Source organism: Neopsephotus bourkii, unplaced genomic scaffold (genome assembly GCF_033783945.1).
Source record: "Neopsephotus bourkii isolate Nb327-2 ecotype Australia unplaced genomic scaffold, CSIRO-AGI_Nbou_v1 NB_1244, whole genome shotgun sequence".
NCBI classification, from domain to species: Eukaryota; Metazoa; Chordata; class Aves; order Psittaciformes; family Psittacidae; genus Neopsephotus; species Neopsephotus bourkii.
Window position 1 is genome coordinate 350,375 of NW_026901729.1, and position 15,970 is coordinate 366,344.

The 15,970-nt window shown below is 42.1% G+C and overlaps 1 protein-coding gene across 2 annotated transcripts in view; it reads left to right on the top strand.

Moving 5' to 3' along the window:
- The first annotated feature begins 1,520 nt into the window (after positions 1-1,520).
- PCSK1 (proprotein convertase subtilisin/kexin type 1) overlaps positions 1,521-15,970 on the top strand; it is a 28,387-nt gene continuing 13,937 nt past the window's right edge. Inside the window, exons 1-6 of one of the 2 annotated variants that reach the window (XM_061364638.1) lie at positions 1,521-1,931; positions 3,669-3,773; positions 7,212-7,322; positions 9,556-9,702; positions 10,141-10,217; positions 12,420-12,550. In XM_061364638.1, coding sequence (XP_061220622.1) covers positions 1,752-1,931; positions 3,669-3,773; positions 7,212-7,322; positions 9,556-9,702; positions 10,141-10,217; positions 12,420-12,550 — 751 coding nt within the window. In that variant the 5' untranslated portion in view covers positions 1,521-1,751. The remainder of the gene's footprint in view (positions 1,932-3,668; positions 3,774-7,211; positions 7,323-9,555; positions 9,703-10,140; positions 10,218-12,419; positions 12,551-15,970) is intronic. The other variant, XM_061364639.1, reaches the window with a different exon arrangement.

Sequence of the window (15,970 nt, forward strand, 5' to 3'; positions counted from 1 at the left end):
ATGGTAAAATGGACAGAGGAAAAACCTTTGTGGACCCAGCAATTGCTTGGTGAGACAACCACATTTTAACAAAGCCTTAGAAGCATAGCTAAAAATGGAATGGAGGGACCTTTAAGGCATCTCTCCAGGAAAGGGAAGAAAATACATTTTTGGCAGTGAATGCTGAGAATATCATGCAGTGAATACAATAAATTAAAATGAACACAAAACACTTCCTAGTCCCTGGTTTGACTTTGATAAACTCTCTTTTGTCATCTTACCGCGGTGCAGAAAATGGGTATGGGTGGATACCAGGATAGTACTATATTGTGATTTTATTGGTGTTTTATTTGATATTGATATTAATTGATATTATATTGATGTTTCCAGTATAGTGATTACATATTCATCCTTTTCTGCCTCCTTTGAGCCACTGACTCCCATTATTTTGGGCTCCTGGCTATATAATGGCTGGTTGTTAGCTGCAGTGGTTGAAACCCCCTCATCCTTACAGAACACATGCATACTCAGGAGGCTCTTGGAACTGGACCCTTCCAGGCAGAACGATGTCCAAGGCTGGGATTCCAGATACCAGAGTGCTGGCCATTTACAGTATTTTCCACTCTTTGGTGTTTGGTATTTATGTTTTCCCTTATCTCCGTATTTTAGAAGTCAGTGGGGGACATGTCTGCCCGTCTGTAATACACAGAGGAAGGCAGTATTGAAGGATGTCTCTGACACCTAAATGCAACTTATTAAAATCTCAAGTTTAAAAGTTGGGAGAATTGAGCAGTGAAATATAGTTAACTATGACCCAAAGCTCTTAAGGGGGTCTATTTCAGAGGCAGAGGCTGGAGCATTTAGGGCTCAGCAGGGAATTTTTTAGAGGCGGGTTTTTTTACATGTGGGAAAAGACAATGAAATGTTAGTGGGAAAGCTCAACGAGATAGAAGGGAGCTAGGGAAATGCAGATGCAAAATGAAAGCAGGGAAATGTGTGAGTCTTGAACAAACTGCAGCGTTTGATTAGAAAGTGCAACGTGCAGACTACTGGATGTGATTAAAAATAGAATTTTTTTTTTTTTTTTTTTTAAGAAAAAAGTTAATATAATTTTAGAGCTAGCGACTGTAGTTCGGGGTGGCGGTGCCCGTTACATAACCAGCCACGGTAGCGGTGCCAGTGAATACCGCATACCTACGGTGGGGTCGCAAGTACCGGGGGATGCAGCGCGTCCACCGCGCCAGGTCCCGGGTGATGGGATGGGTCGGAAAGAAGAGGGGTTGCTCGCCTAGCTCTGCCCTTGCGCCGGGAGTGAGGAGGGAGAGCGGGACAGCTGCAGGGCGAGGGTGGGGATCCCGCTCCAGCCGCCCCTCCTAACCCACCGCTGCAGGGCAGGGCACGGCGGAGCGGCAATCACCCTGCTATCCGCAGGGACACGGTCCCCGTCCCAAAGGGGCCGCAAGCGGCAGCGGGAGGGCCGGCCCCCACCGCCCGCGTCCCGCCCGAGTCCCGCCCGCTCGCTTCCGCGCACACCGCCCCCCCCCCCTCCCGGGAATTACCACCCCCCTCCCGGCTCGGGGGCCAGGTACACTTGACGTCAGGATGTCTGTCGTCGTTTTGACGTGTAAACACTCATTTCCATTCCGACTCCAGAGGGTCTGGGTGCTGCGCAGCCCCGGGCAGCCGCGCCAGCAGGCAGGCAGCTGACAGAGACCCCTATCCCCGCGCTCGCTTAGCAACACATCGCCCCGCCGCCGCCGCTCCCCGCGGCCATGGACCGGCGCCACTGGGCAGGCCGGTGCTTGGCGCTGGTGCTGCTGGCCGTCTGCTGCCTGCCCCGCGGCGGCGGCTCTGAGCGCCAGTTCCTCAACGAGTGGGCAGCGGAGGTCCCGGCGGGCCACGCCGCCGCCAGAGCCATCGCAGAGGAGCTGAACTACGACCTCGTGGGGCAGGTACGGCTGCGCACAGGCGGGCTGCCCCGCGCTGGGGTCCCCTCAGTCCCTCCTTTTCTCCATCCCTCCCTTTCTCCCTCCCTTCCTCCGAGCTGCACCGAAACTTGCGCCTGGCTGCTGTTGGCAAGGCTCCGGGGAGTTTGAAGAGCCTTCTACCCCCGCCTCCCCTCCCTGGACCCGGGTCCACGCAGGGCGGGGAGCCCCGCGATAGCGGCGCCCAGCCGGGAACTGCTTTTACTAAAGGGACCGGGCAGGGTCGGGTTCTCCCTAAGGAGAGCGGAGGGAGCCAGGCAGGGACTCTGCTCTCCCCGAGGGACCGGGCAGGGCACCTCGTCTCTCCTTGAGGGCACCGGGCAGTGCACCCCAGCCCTCCTTGAGGAGACTGGGCAGAGCACCCCGGCTATTGCTGAGGGAACCGCGCAGTGCACCCTGGCCCCCGCCGGGAGTCCTGGCAAGAGGAGGCCGCGGGCAACGCACCCCGGAGGCTCCGTCGCCATCGTGGGTCTCCTCTCCATGAGGCCCTCCCGGCGCTTTTTTGGGATGCTGTGACGTCAGCGTTGTCAAGGATGAGTAACCGCCTTTAGGTGATAGTCCCACATCCCCCCACACCCCGCCCCCAGGTGGGGATCGTTCGCCGGGCAGCGCGTCTGGAAGCCCTGGGGACCCTGGTACCGCTCGCCGAGCCGCGGCCCTACGCCGGGAGCCCGGGACGGCCGTGTGCCTCAGGGCAGCCCATTCCGGACTGCTCCCCGGGACGGCGGGCGGCCACAGCCCTGCTCAAACCTGGGGTGTTGATCGCGGCGCTGTGGGATTGGTCTTTCCGCCTTTGGAGCGAGGGGATTCGCCCCTACCGATTTCGAACGGCACTGCTCGGGGAAGAGGGATGTTTAAACCCACATCTGCGGGTGAGCGGGTACTGTGCCTGTCAAAATGCCTGTTCAGAAGATGCCCGTACGAATCAATCCTGCAGTGAGGCTTCTGAAGCCGCGCTGTGTTTTTTACACCTGTTCAGCAGCTGAAACTGGTGTGTGATTACATTAAAACCTGTCCCTTGAAATGAGGCCGTGTCAAGGTATGTCCATGACAAAGTATGTCCATACTGGTAACTACTACAAGTAACTACGTTACCAAGTACTGTAGTAGTAATGACTGCTACCTCACTAGCTCAGATGATTCCCCCAGCTTCTTCTAGCAGCACATAGGCTGTGATAAACACTCAATACTTTAAAAGTGTTTTTTATTTTAGATTAAAATAGAATCATACAATAGTTAGGGTTGGAAAGGACCTTAAGATCATGTAGTTCCAACCCCCCTGCCATGGGCAGGGACACCTCACAGTAAACCATATCACCCAAGGCTCTGTCCAACCTGGCCTTGAACACCATCATGGATGGAGTATTCACAGCTTACCTGCTCAACCCATTCCAGTGCCTCACCACCCTTGCAGTAAAGAACTTCCTCCTTATATCCAATTTAAACTTCCCCTCTTCAAGTTTTAACCTGTTACCCCTTGTCACTACAGTTCCTAATGAAGAGTCCCTCCCCAGCATCCCTGTAGGCCCCCTTCAGATACTGGAAGGCTGCTATGAGGTCTCCACTCAGCCTTGTCTTCTCCAGATGCTCATTTCCTCTCTTTTGTCTTTGAAGCAGAATGAATTTGGTCAGGTTGCAATTGTTGGTACTTGTTTGCAGTATGGAAATACCTCTTGATAGTTAAAGTACACCTGTGACTTGCAGATTGGATCACTCAAAAATCACTACCTGTTCAGACATAAAAGCCATCCAAGGCGCTCCCGAAGAAGTGCCATTCTCATCACCAAAAGACTTTCTGATGATGAGCGGGTGAGTGTCATGCTTTGTGTTTATTCTGTCTCCTTATTGCTAGCTCTACAATGAGGTCACAAGCAGGCTTTCCTTGTTTTGCAAGTCTAAGCTATTCAGACATCCGTACTCATGCTGAACAATACCTTATTATTCTGTCATTACAGGCAAAGTCTGACCACCTTATTTTTGCAAGTGCTTTCTAAATTAAGATTTAAAATATGCAGCAATGCAGAGGCTTGGAATTTCAGATGTTTGTTACTGATGAAAATACAAACAACCACAGAGCTTGACTCAAAGTAAAAACCCATGGATGCACTAAGTTTAATCAGGCCACCCCTGTGCAATTACCATGGGAATTACATTTGATTTGAAGTGATTGAGTATTAAATAATAAAAATAAAAAAAAAAAGTAGGGGAAACAGGCTGAGGTTTTGCTGGATTCGCTTCTGTGACAACCTAAAACCCCTTCTCAAAGGATCCATCACACGTTCTAGACTTGCAGTCTTTAGGTAAAGTGGGATCCCATGGCAGTCAGAGAACAGGCACAGTGGAGAGCCAGAATCTGAGGATCTGCACTGGTGCAGTAGACACCCCAGTTATCTGACTTTATTTAAGAGAGAAGCATGTCTGTTTGTAAGTGTACTGAAAAACTGGGCAGATTTAAGGAACAGACCAGAATGCTGTCAACCCCTCTTAAAACCAGCTTCTGTCAAATTTCAGAACAATGAATTTTTAATTTCAAATCAGCATTATTACAGCAGTGATTGTAAAAATAAGGATAGCCCAAAACATGAAGTAACTCAGTTGTGAAAACCATCAATTTATCATATAAGGACAAACCATTTGACGAGTAATTGGTTATACGGAGGTTTTAGAGGCAGCTGTCATCTAGGAAGAAATATTCTGTATGTAGCTAGAAGAATTAAAGGAGGGGGTGAGATGGGTTTTTTGCCTGTTCTGCTTCAAAATGGTACACTCCCATCTATATATCCATGCAAACATTAGTTTAACAGTTAAAGTCTTCCTGGTGAAATTGCTCTAAACTGGGGATGTTCAAGACCACAGCTTTAGTGGAAATTCTACATTATATCCACACCCACGACCAGATATTAAATGTGGTCATAGTACAATGTTCAAGAACAGTTTTGGTTCCAGTTCCTCCCTTTTTCAGACTAACTATATCAAATCTATCTCTGTAAGAGGGAAGCATAACAGTGTTTTAATATACCAAATTCTAATGCCGTAAGCAGAATGAAAGCAATTGTGTTACACGTGTTACTGCCGAACATTATTGCAGCCTTACATACTCAGAGTCAAAACCAGAGTTTCAAAGTGCTGGAGGTGATTTGATAAATTTACTCCAATTTCACTTTTATTTACCAACTAGTATGCAAATTAACTATGTGAATGAACAACATGTAATTATGTGATTATGTAAGAATATAAACACAAAGCAATCGTGTACTACTGTGTACATGGACCTGCCCATGACAGGGGGGGTTGAAACTAAAACATCCTTTCCAACCCTATCTATTCTGTGATGCTATGACTGTCTCTCCAAAAAGCTGCTCTTCTTCAGTAACTGCCTATTTAAAAAGATTTAAATTCAGGCTTCAAAAAGGGAAGGAGAAGGGAACAGCACTTTTGTTTGAGTAACACCTCCATGAATTTTACGGTATGGTAAGTGTGAAAGCTGGGGTAAAACTTGGCTCTCATCTGAATATTTATCTGCTTCCTATAGATACCTCAGTGTTTGTTGTAAAACAGATAAAGGCTGTGAATATATTGAAGGGATAGAATGATCTGGTTCCCTTACTTCTTCCATTATTTGCACTAGTTCCACAGTTTCCTTTCTTGCAAGATATCTGCAAGGTTATTTTCACTGCTTTATGTATCTTTGACTGGAAGCTTGGCATAGGGCCTTCGGCTTTTGCTGTAGATGGATGGTTGGAACCTCATCCAGCTGCTGAGTGACAAACATTTGGCTTGTTTGACGTATGTCCTTGGTAGTTTCATCTCATTTCCCTCAGTGCAGTTGTCCACGTCGAAAAAAATAACAAGCATGGAAGTTGTCAGTTGTTAATTACTGTTGGGTGGTGAAGAGGCCAAGCTTTACTGAGGGCAGGGAATAGAGATAAAGGTAATTGGTCTAACCTGGTCACAAGTATGTGTTTCCCTGGGTGTAAATAGGACAATTTAAAATGCTTATACTTGCACGGGTATATTCATCTTCTGTGACTAACTGCAGTTTATAGGGGCTTTAACACTGAATATATAGCAAGGGGAACAGTATTAGGGAACTTTCAGTAAGCATGCTTGGAGTAGTTACCATTTTCAAGGATTTATATTATTGTAATGATTTTTCATTAGGCTCTCACTAGGAAATCACGTTTTAATCAAATCAGTATCATTTTTAATCAAAATTTCTGAGTCACTCATTATTGTTTCATATATGGTGACAGATGTAAGGATCAGAGAGAAAAATAATGAAATCTATTCAGACACTGAAACAAAAGGTTAAATCCAAGTCATTCTCTGCTTTAGGCTTATAGCAGGATCTTGGCCATCTACTGAACCTGAGTTTGCTTTGCTCGTTTTGAAGTTGGGATGAAAAGCATCAACTTGACCTGTGTCAGAGTGATCATTCAGGTGCTAGCAATTAATAACATTTTATACCCACTTCCAAAAGGAGCACACAGCAGGGAAGAGGTATTAGAATCAGAATTTGGTTTGGACTGGGTTTAATAATGTCTTCAAGGGAACTAAGTGGGGTGCACTTTTAAAATGCAGCCTAGTGGCCTAGAGATTGATGTGTGAGTGCACAAATGCTGTGCCACTTGTACTGATGCTCCAGCAAAACATGCTGAAGCATTTTGGCTTTCATTTTCCTGAAGCTGAATTCTGCTGTGATGAATTTAGTCCAATGTTCATAGCTTACTAATTGATCACGCTTCAAAACACCACTGTGAAGACGACTTGAAGGTCCAGCTGAGCTATGAGTAACAGCATCATTATGATTGCTAGACTAAAGCCAGACATAATCTTTCTGCTTTCCTTTTAAATCCCAGTAGAAATAGATGGGGTTTAAAATGTAGGTAGGAGAAAGAAGCAGGCTGTGGTTTTGCTTGTTTCAGTAACCACCACTGCTTAGATAATCTTCTAACCGTATTGAACATTTGGTAATAAAAGCCTGCATTTTGTGGCACTCACAGGAGTTCTACTTTTCACTTGTAATAAATGATTTTCTATTAATTGATTCTAGAGTATTGTGATTTCACTGAGACCTCTTCCCAAAGTATGTTGTGCTAAAATAGAAACAATCCTCTCTGTATCAAGCATTGCTCATTTTGCTTTAGGCGTCAAAATTTTGCTGTGTGAGGAAGATCCTTATCCCCTAAAAGCAAAAAGTCATAACCCGTACAGGCTTACTTGTCATATCTATGCAAATAATTGTAGGTGTCATGGGCAGAGCAGCAATATGAAAAAAAGAGAACTAAGCGTGCCATCGTGAGAGACTCAGCAGACAATCTTTTCAATGATCCTATGTGGAATCAGCAGTGGTATCTGGTAAGAATTTATTTCCCTATGCAACTGGGGAATGATGAATTTCAGTTGTGCTATGAGCTGCCTTATTTTACTAGTATGAGTGCGACTACAGTGAATGTAGTAAATGAAGAGTCCCTCTCATTAGCATATGCTATAAAAATGAGAGATCTCTGCACATAATATTTCTGGGCAACCTTCTGTTTTTCCTGAAGTGTCATTTGTACAAAGACTCTAAAAGCCAATTCAGGCAGCTGCTTAGGATGGGGGTTGATGTTAGAGTGCGTAGCAGTTAAAAGCTACCTGTATGATAATTTTAAAATATTTACTATTGGCATATTAGTCATCCCTTATCATGTCCGAAGGTGGCCAGGTATTTCTGTATTAAAATTTGTACTGCAGAGTGCATGCTCCGGATGCGAACAAAAGCATACACATGCATATGACAGGCACCTTCAGCCTCTTGGACTAGGATTTACACAGAAGCGGGTCTCTACAGCTTACATGTTCAGAACCTCAAGGAAGACAAATTTCCTGAGTTCTGTTGTTCTTTTTTGCATCTGAAAACTCAGAAATACATGTTTTATATGGTTTCTTTTGAGAGTCTGTATTTCCACTGTGCATTCTAGCTGTACCTTTGTTCTAGGCTTCCTTGCTGTCACTCAGAATAGGGGTGGGATCAAAGGCGGGTGCAACAAATCAAGAAGAAAGGTCAAGCACAAATGTGCCCCAGTTGGCTGCAGATATTTTTCTCTTCTTCAGCTCAGCTTAGAGAAAACAGACCAAACTCTATGCTGTTTGTATAATGTTTTGCCCTTTCTTTCTTTTTGTTTGAGCTAGGAAAAATAAATTATAAACTGCATAGCATAAGATAGTTCCATGAAGATTCCTGCAGACTTCTTTTCAACATAAAAAGGATTATCATTAAGAATTTAACTTTTACTTGAAGCTGAATGTCTGTTTGCTCCTTTGCCTGTTTCCAGTAGGAAGCAGGAAATTTCCAAGATGTCTGTGTTAGACATATATGCAAACACACACAAAGAGCAAAAGAGCAAATTGTAAAAAAAACAATGTCCTATTCTCCAGGAGGCATAGCTCCTTTTTCCACCTATGTTTTTCACTTCTTCCCTTTAGTTTTCCCATACGAGAAAAAGAAACATGATGCTTACCTTTGTTTGCAGTGTACATTGATTTTTTTTTCTGATTAAATGCATAAATGTGTTAAATATTTTCTTCCAAAATAACATTTCTTGCTTTGTAGTAAAGAAATTAGTATTACCTTATTATTATGATTTGCAACAGTTTTTAGCTTCATTCAGTGTACCTTCACACATCACCAGAAAAAAGGATTATTTGATGACTTCAAGAGAATAAAATGTGAAACCTCAAATAACTCTCTGAATGGCAGCAGCAAGAATAGAAAGCATAAAATGAAAGAAAGGTCATTTCTGTAACAGATTTCTTTTTCTAAACCTCATACTTTAATGCAGAATACCTGTGGAAACAAAGAAATGAATAACTTGCGATCAACTAATATAATTATGCACAGAGAAACAGAAAAAATGGCTTTTTCTTTTTTTTTGCACCTTTGTTTTTATGGGTTTTGTAAGCAAGTAATCTAAATTAAGTATATGTACTGCACATCTAATATTGAAGAGGAAAAATTACCCATTTAGGAGCTACTCTTCAAAGAATTTGCTGTGGAAGAGAAGTCTATAGATGATTCATGCTTCCAGTTGATTTACCACAGGAACAGTAATGAGGATAGTAAACAGAAAGTTGTGATTCAGCAGTTGTTCCTAATCAAAGGACTACCTTAACTGTTTTATCCATTAATTGCTTTGTTCTGGCTAACTTGAATGTTGAAAGAGAAAACACATTTGGAGAAAACAGCTCACTGTACTGTGGGGTACTGTCTTGGCTTCTCATCAAGGGAAAAAAACAAACATTAGCAGGTCTGATTATTAACTCAATGTTCCAAGGTTCATTGGTGCATCCTCACCATTCCCATGTTTCTGCTGCCTTACGCCCAGTAAATACAGGATACTCTTTGTTCAGAGATGGTTTTCACAGATCTTAATTAAGGGCATAAATCCGTAAGTGCTGCAACTAATTTTTATTTTATCTTTGCAAAATATGTGCAAAATCTACAAGCTCAGGCTGGGATGGTTTAGAGCGTGTTTAAAATACAGTTTTAGACCTGTGTAGTGTAAGTGGATAAAAATGTTGACGTATTTTAATCCTTTCTGTCTCCCAGCAAGATACAAGAATAACTCCATCCCTGCCCAAACTGGACCTCCATGTTATTCCTGTATGGCAGAAAGGGATAACAGGCAAGGGCGTTGTCATCACAGTATTAGATGATGGCTTGGAGTGGAATCACACTGACATCTTCTCTAACTATGTAAGTTTGGCCATTAGAATGCTATGGAATAAATTAATCAACTGTAAATTTGATATACAGACACTCTTACTCATCTTGCTGTCTGTTCTGTAAGTCAGCTCCTGCAGTACAGAGACTGAAATGTTTGCCTTAGGCATAATTTGGAACCTGGTCTGTGTCACAGGAACTGGAATGTTACTTAGCAATGATAGTGGGGTGGTTCTTTTGTTGTTTTGTTTTTCCCTTGGTGGATTTAGTTCCCAGGCATGTTTGTTAAAGCTCCATGAAAAATTTATGGAATTGCTAATGCCCATCAAATTCTACCAACTTGATTGCTGTCAATATGAGGCATGCCAGATAAATAACACAGACTGTAGAAACCATTTTGTTACATATTTTAAAATGCATTTTGTAGTTGTCCAAATTAAATGAGTCTGTTGTTTTTTTTGTTACATGTAGGATCCAAGGGCAAGTTATGATTTCAATGACAATGATCACGATCCTTTTCCTAGATATGATCCAACAAATGAAAACAAGTGAGTAGCCTTCTAGCTGCGTGAACAGAACAAAACAGCACAGAGTTAATTTGTCTCTTAGAATGTGCAAATGCAGAAATACCTGTGTATGTGCTTTGTGACAATCATATAAGAAAAGGAGGAATTTATGTAACGAAATCACAGGATGGTTTAAGTTCAAAGGGACCTCTGCAGATAATCTGGTCCAAACCCCTGCTCAGTCAGGGAGACCTAGAGCCAATTGTCCAGGACCACATCCATATGGCTTTTGAATATTTCTGAGGAGGAGAGAAGACTCCACAACCTCCTGGGCAACCTGTTCCAGTGCTCCCTCACTCTCACAGTGGAAAAAGCGTTTCTTGGTGTTTGGGAGGAACCTCTTTTGTTTTAGCAGTCTCCCTCTGTTGTTTTAGTAATCTCCCTCTGTTGTTTTAGTAATCTCCCTAGATGTGCCCTGAGTTTTTTCATCTTTGTCAGGTAGGCTACTGACATGTTTCTGTAAACTGAAGGGAACTATCTGCTCTTGTCACTGTGTGTGATTGTAGAATGATACCTCCCTAAGTAGAGTTTTACTTAGTTCTTTGCTTTGCACCGGGAATTTTAGGAGAATATGCTATAAAGGGCTCTGAAAGACACTGTATCTTAGAGGAATCTAATCTACCAAGGAGCCTATTCCTTCAGGTCAGCTGTTGTAGCCAAGGACATTCTACTCCAGTATTGGCAGTACCTTTTGGACTGATAGCATAGCTTCTAGTTCAGTGTGTGCAGCCACAGGTGAAGTCATACTTCTGACCTCATGTGAATTTGACACAGGGTCAGACACTGAAGTAGGTTACGTTCACTCCCATGACAATCTTTCTGTCTCTTCTGAGGCATATGGAAGCTTTATTTAGACCAGATGTGGCCTAAATATCCTCAATGTAATAACCTAGGAAGTCACAAAATGCTTGACCACAAGACTGTAGTGACAGGACAAGGGGTAACGGGTTAAAACTTAAACAGAGGAAGTTTAGATTGGATATAAGGAGGAAATTCTTTCCTGTTAGGGTGGTGAGGCACTGGAATGGGTTGCCCAGGGAGGTTGTGAATGCTCCATCCTTGGCAGTGTTCAAGGCTAGGTTGGACGAGGCCTTGGGTAATATGGTTTAGTGTGAGGTATCCCTGCCCATGGCAGGGGGGTTGGAACTTGATGATCTTAAGGTCCTTTCCCACCCTAACTATTCTATGATTCCATGATTCTAAGACAACCAGTCAGATCACTTAGTGGACTTGAGTGGCCTGCAAGGTGACAGAAATTTTTTCTGATGCCCTCTGTAGAGCTACCTTTCTGATACTCTGTGCAACATCTGGATGGGTCTGTCATATCCAGTCATTTCTGTCGTGCTTCAGGGAGAGATCGGGAGAGATCTTGTCTATCAGAAAGGGAAGAGAATGCTCTTCTTTAAAAGCTGGTACTTGGAAGAAGTCAATTTCCTAAAATAGTTAGGATGCTGCTACTCAATACAGGTACAGCAGGAAACTAATGCACTGGTTCCCTATTGTCTCTCAGACAACACAGTAACATCCACAACATAAATCAGTGTATGGGGAAAAAACCCAAGCAATCAATCAAAGGATAAATATACCATGAATAAGACATCTGAAAAATGACATTTCTACTTTATTACAGCATTATTTAAGAGCAAGAACCCATTATCCTGTTGTTCTGATGACATTATCTCTCAAATCTACCTGTTTTACCTCTAATCTTTGTTAATAAGTAAATGGAATTCTGCCTAGAAGCATTCAAACACTTCATTGAATAAGTCTGTACTATTAAATAATACAGCTCTTCTACAATTTACACTTACATGAAGATATTCTGTATCGTGGCATCAGAATCACCTATGGAGAAAAAAAATTGCGTAGAAAGTAGTTGGTTACAAGAAAAATTTGGTGATTATTAAGATACTTCTAAAAGCTTAGTTTCTGAAATCCTAAATACTGACATCTAATGGGTCTATTGACTTCAGTGTGTTTTAGGTAAGGCATTTATCATCTCCTCGCAATGATCCTTTGATCTTGAAGTAGATGGAGTTATGTTGCTTGAAGCCTACGAGAAACAAGTATTTTTGTATTACGTAGGTACAACTGAAAAGCAATTCAGTAGCTGCATTTCATTCATTTAAAGGAAGACCTCCACCAAATCAAGGTCACTGATGACTCTTTGTGTACATTACACAGAGATATTATGAGACGTAGCTTGTTCTTGCTATATTTATTCAGGCATGGAACGCGGTGTGCAGGAGAAATTGCCATGCAAGCCAACAACAGAAAATGTGGAGTTGGAGTTGCCTATAATTCCAAAGTTGGAGGTAAGAAAACAAAAATTATTAGATGCCTAATATGAACAGAGACCAGGCAGATCCTGTGAAGTGCTGATCATTTTCACCTACCGTTAATCTGAAACACCAATGATTGCTCCTTTTCAGAAAACATCAATCTTGCACTGTTAGGCTACAAAATCCTAAGTCTGGCCATATTGCAGAGTGTTACTCTATATGACAATGTTTCATGAATATCAGCACACTGTCTGGAACCTGGCTGTCAGTTGAATATAGGCAGGATATATAACAACAGCAACAATATAGGTGGTGGTGATGATGATGGTGATAATAGTAGTAGCAGTAGTAATAATAATAATAACAGCAATATCAAGAACCTATATTGTACCCCACAACAATAGCAAGAACCTATATTGTACTGAGAGATAAGACTATATCTTTTATATATGAATGATAGACACACTTACAATTGCTTATCCTGGAAGGAGGTGGCTTGAGGAAGAAGCATTGAGTAGAGTGAAAGTAAGAATACACAAATTTATACCTACGCTTGCTTGCAGAGTATTGTTTACACAATTACATTTGAAAGGTCATATCAGTGAGGATATTCAAACTGCTGTGGCTTTTGTTTCAACAGCTTACCTCTATACTATCATCCTAAGTTAATTTTGAAAATAAGTATTCTTGCTTGCCCAACCATCAATATTGCCATTTTTTTTGAAGTGGTGACTGAAAGCTTAATCCATTAGAGGTCTATGAAATAGTCGTGATCAGAGCATCAGTGGCAAATGGTTATTTAGCTCAGAGGAAGATACTTGTACAGAGCTAGTTTTTCCATTACTCCCTTTTTCGCTTTTAAACAAAGAGATGATGAGTGGCAATTGACAGCCATAACTGCCGTTCCACCATTTCAGTCTTATGCTTGTAGGTTCCCATTTACTCTACTGAACTGTCATAGATGTCAGCTTTGCAGTCTGCCTTTACCATAAAACATTATGCTGTCATGCTCTGTTTAAGTAAAATACCTCACTCATAAGAGGAAGACGCCAAGGTTTCAAAGCAGGGGAAAATGGATGAAGCTGAAAAGATGTCTGAACTCCTGCTGTGCCCATATTTTAAGGCACTTGCATCTACAGAGAAGATTCTTCCAGTTATTTGCATATGCTTTGTGTTCATTTGCAGATGCAAACTACAGATACATGCAGGGTGATTTGTCTAGAACAGGAAAATAACAGGATGAAAAGCAATCCAGGAATCCGAATTACACAGAAAGCTGCTCATACCTGGGCTGCAGAGGAGGAAGAATGGAAAAGTTGACAGAAATTGTAAGCTGTTATATACAACAAGCTTGATTAAGATAGGTACATAACAAAAATGTGTTCAAAGAGCAGTGGAAGATAGGAGAAGTCTTCAAAATATTCATGTAAATTTGAAGTGGCTAAACATTGGAAGGCTTTTTTGATGTTCCCTGCTATACAGGATTAATTTCTTCAGTCTTTTCTTCCTTCTTCTTTTTTTTTTTTTTTTTTAAATCCATGAAATGGCACATTACACACTTCTATTTGGCATTAGTTCAGGATGACTTCTTTAAGTGGCTCTTTGCTTGTAGCAGTTGCCATACTGAATAAATCCAGTGGTCCACAGCCAATGGCTTCTCTTTGATAGTCAGCAACAGCTGCTTTAGGGAAAGAAACCCTGACATGTGGAATACTGTGTTCTCTAACCTTCAGCATAAGAGGTTGGTTTAACTTTGTCTTGAGGGGTTAAAACAAAACATTTAGTTCAGAATGTTTTGTTTTCCATGAAAATACTGTCTTTAGTAGCCCTGAGTGTTCTCACTGGTAACATCGACATATGGATCTATTCTGAAACCATTATTAGTCTCTTTAGTACTCTGTGCCTGTGAATCCCATAGGCGTTTCACTGCGCTCTGTAAAAAATATAAAAATGGCTCTTAATACCAGTTTTTCCAAGTGACGCCTTTCAGTGTCCTTCAATATTCGCTTCTTGTTCTCTGTAGTGCTAAGAAATACATGTGTATCAATCACTTTTGGAGTAAAACAGGGTGTGTATGTTTTTTTACATGTACCTAACCATAGCACTGTGCTCTGATATTTCCATGGTGCTACCATGAAAATCAAATGATTAAGAAGCTCCATTTTACAAAGGACTGGGCTGAGAGATCCTGCACAGTGACATGTTGCTAAAAATAGCCCTCTGCCAGGCAGATACCTGTATGTGTCTGAAAATTGCTTTGGCTTTGGCTTTTGATTTTGTGGGACTGATGATGGCAGCAAGCATGTGCAAGAATACAAAAGAGTTTAGGCAATACTACATAATTTGAATCTACTTAGGGAAATATCACTGCAGCTTGACTTAAGCAAGCAGGATTTTTGGCGATCACAAAGACAAGACGGAGTTTTTTTCCTTGCAGTGTTTTCATCTGTGTCGTCAGTGTTCTTGCTTTCTCCCTTATTACACCATTTCTCTTTGGAGTTGGCTTTGTCTATTTCTGTGGGAAATATCTTTACACTACTCTGCATTTTCTGTACTGCATTATGTGTTTCAAGCTCACACCCAGAGTTCACAGTCGTATTTCCATGCAGGCAGATCTTTGCTCACAGCGCACGACTATGAGAGCATCTCACAATTCTGAGCCAACTGAAAAATGAGTATTCAAAATGTTATGAGTTTAAGCCTATCCAGGGTAAGTGGTATTTTTAGTACCTGAGGCACAGGAGATACGGATATATCTTGATTCTTTTTCCAGCTTTGTGAGTGATAGTGGATTAGCAGTGGTTGAGTGGATTAACTCCTTTGTCTGTTTTTGATACTAATTAACATGAAATAATAAAGCCAAGCTTTATCTCGTAAGTAGTATGAGTCTTAGAGGCCAGCCATATGGGAAAAGGATTATGCTTACAGTCTTCTTTTTTTTTCCTGCTTTATAGTATGAAAATAATAGCAAGGCACTGAGCGACAAGAGCGAAGTTGTTTATGTTTTTTTTTCTCCTTTTTTTTTTTTAATAGAATGATCACATTTTTCCTACTGTCCTTTGGGGGGGGGGGAATCCCCATTTTGTGAAAAACACTAGAAAATGAATTCTCACATTTCACCAATGCCAGTAATGGTGCAGCTGCTATAGCACCAACTTCCTGCGTTCAAGAGAACCCAGACACTTTTACTGCCTGAAAAAGAGGCTTAATCCTGACAACCATGGCTCTTCCGTTGCTGCTGTTGCTGGGAGAGCCATATCATAGTGGGAATTTTGCCAGACTTCTGCTACCCGTGTCCTCCTCCAGCACTGGACAGAGGTAACAGTCCTACTTCAGAGCTCCAGTGCTGATGAACCTCTGTTTGCCACTGAATTTTAAGTACTGCTGAGATCAGGATTGCTCTGAAGAAAGTTAGTTCATTCAGTTCCTAATAAAATGTTAAAGGCTAGGTGT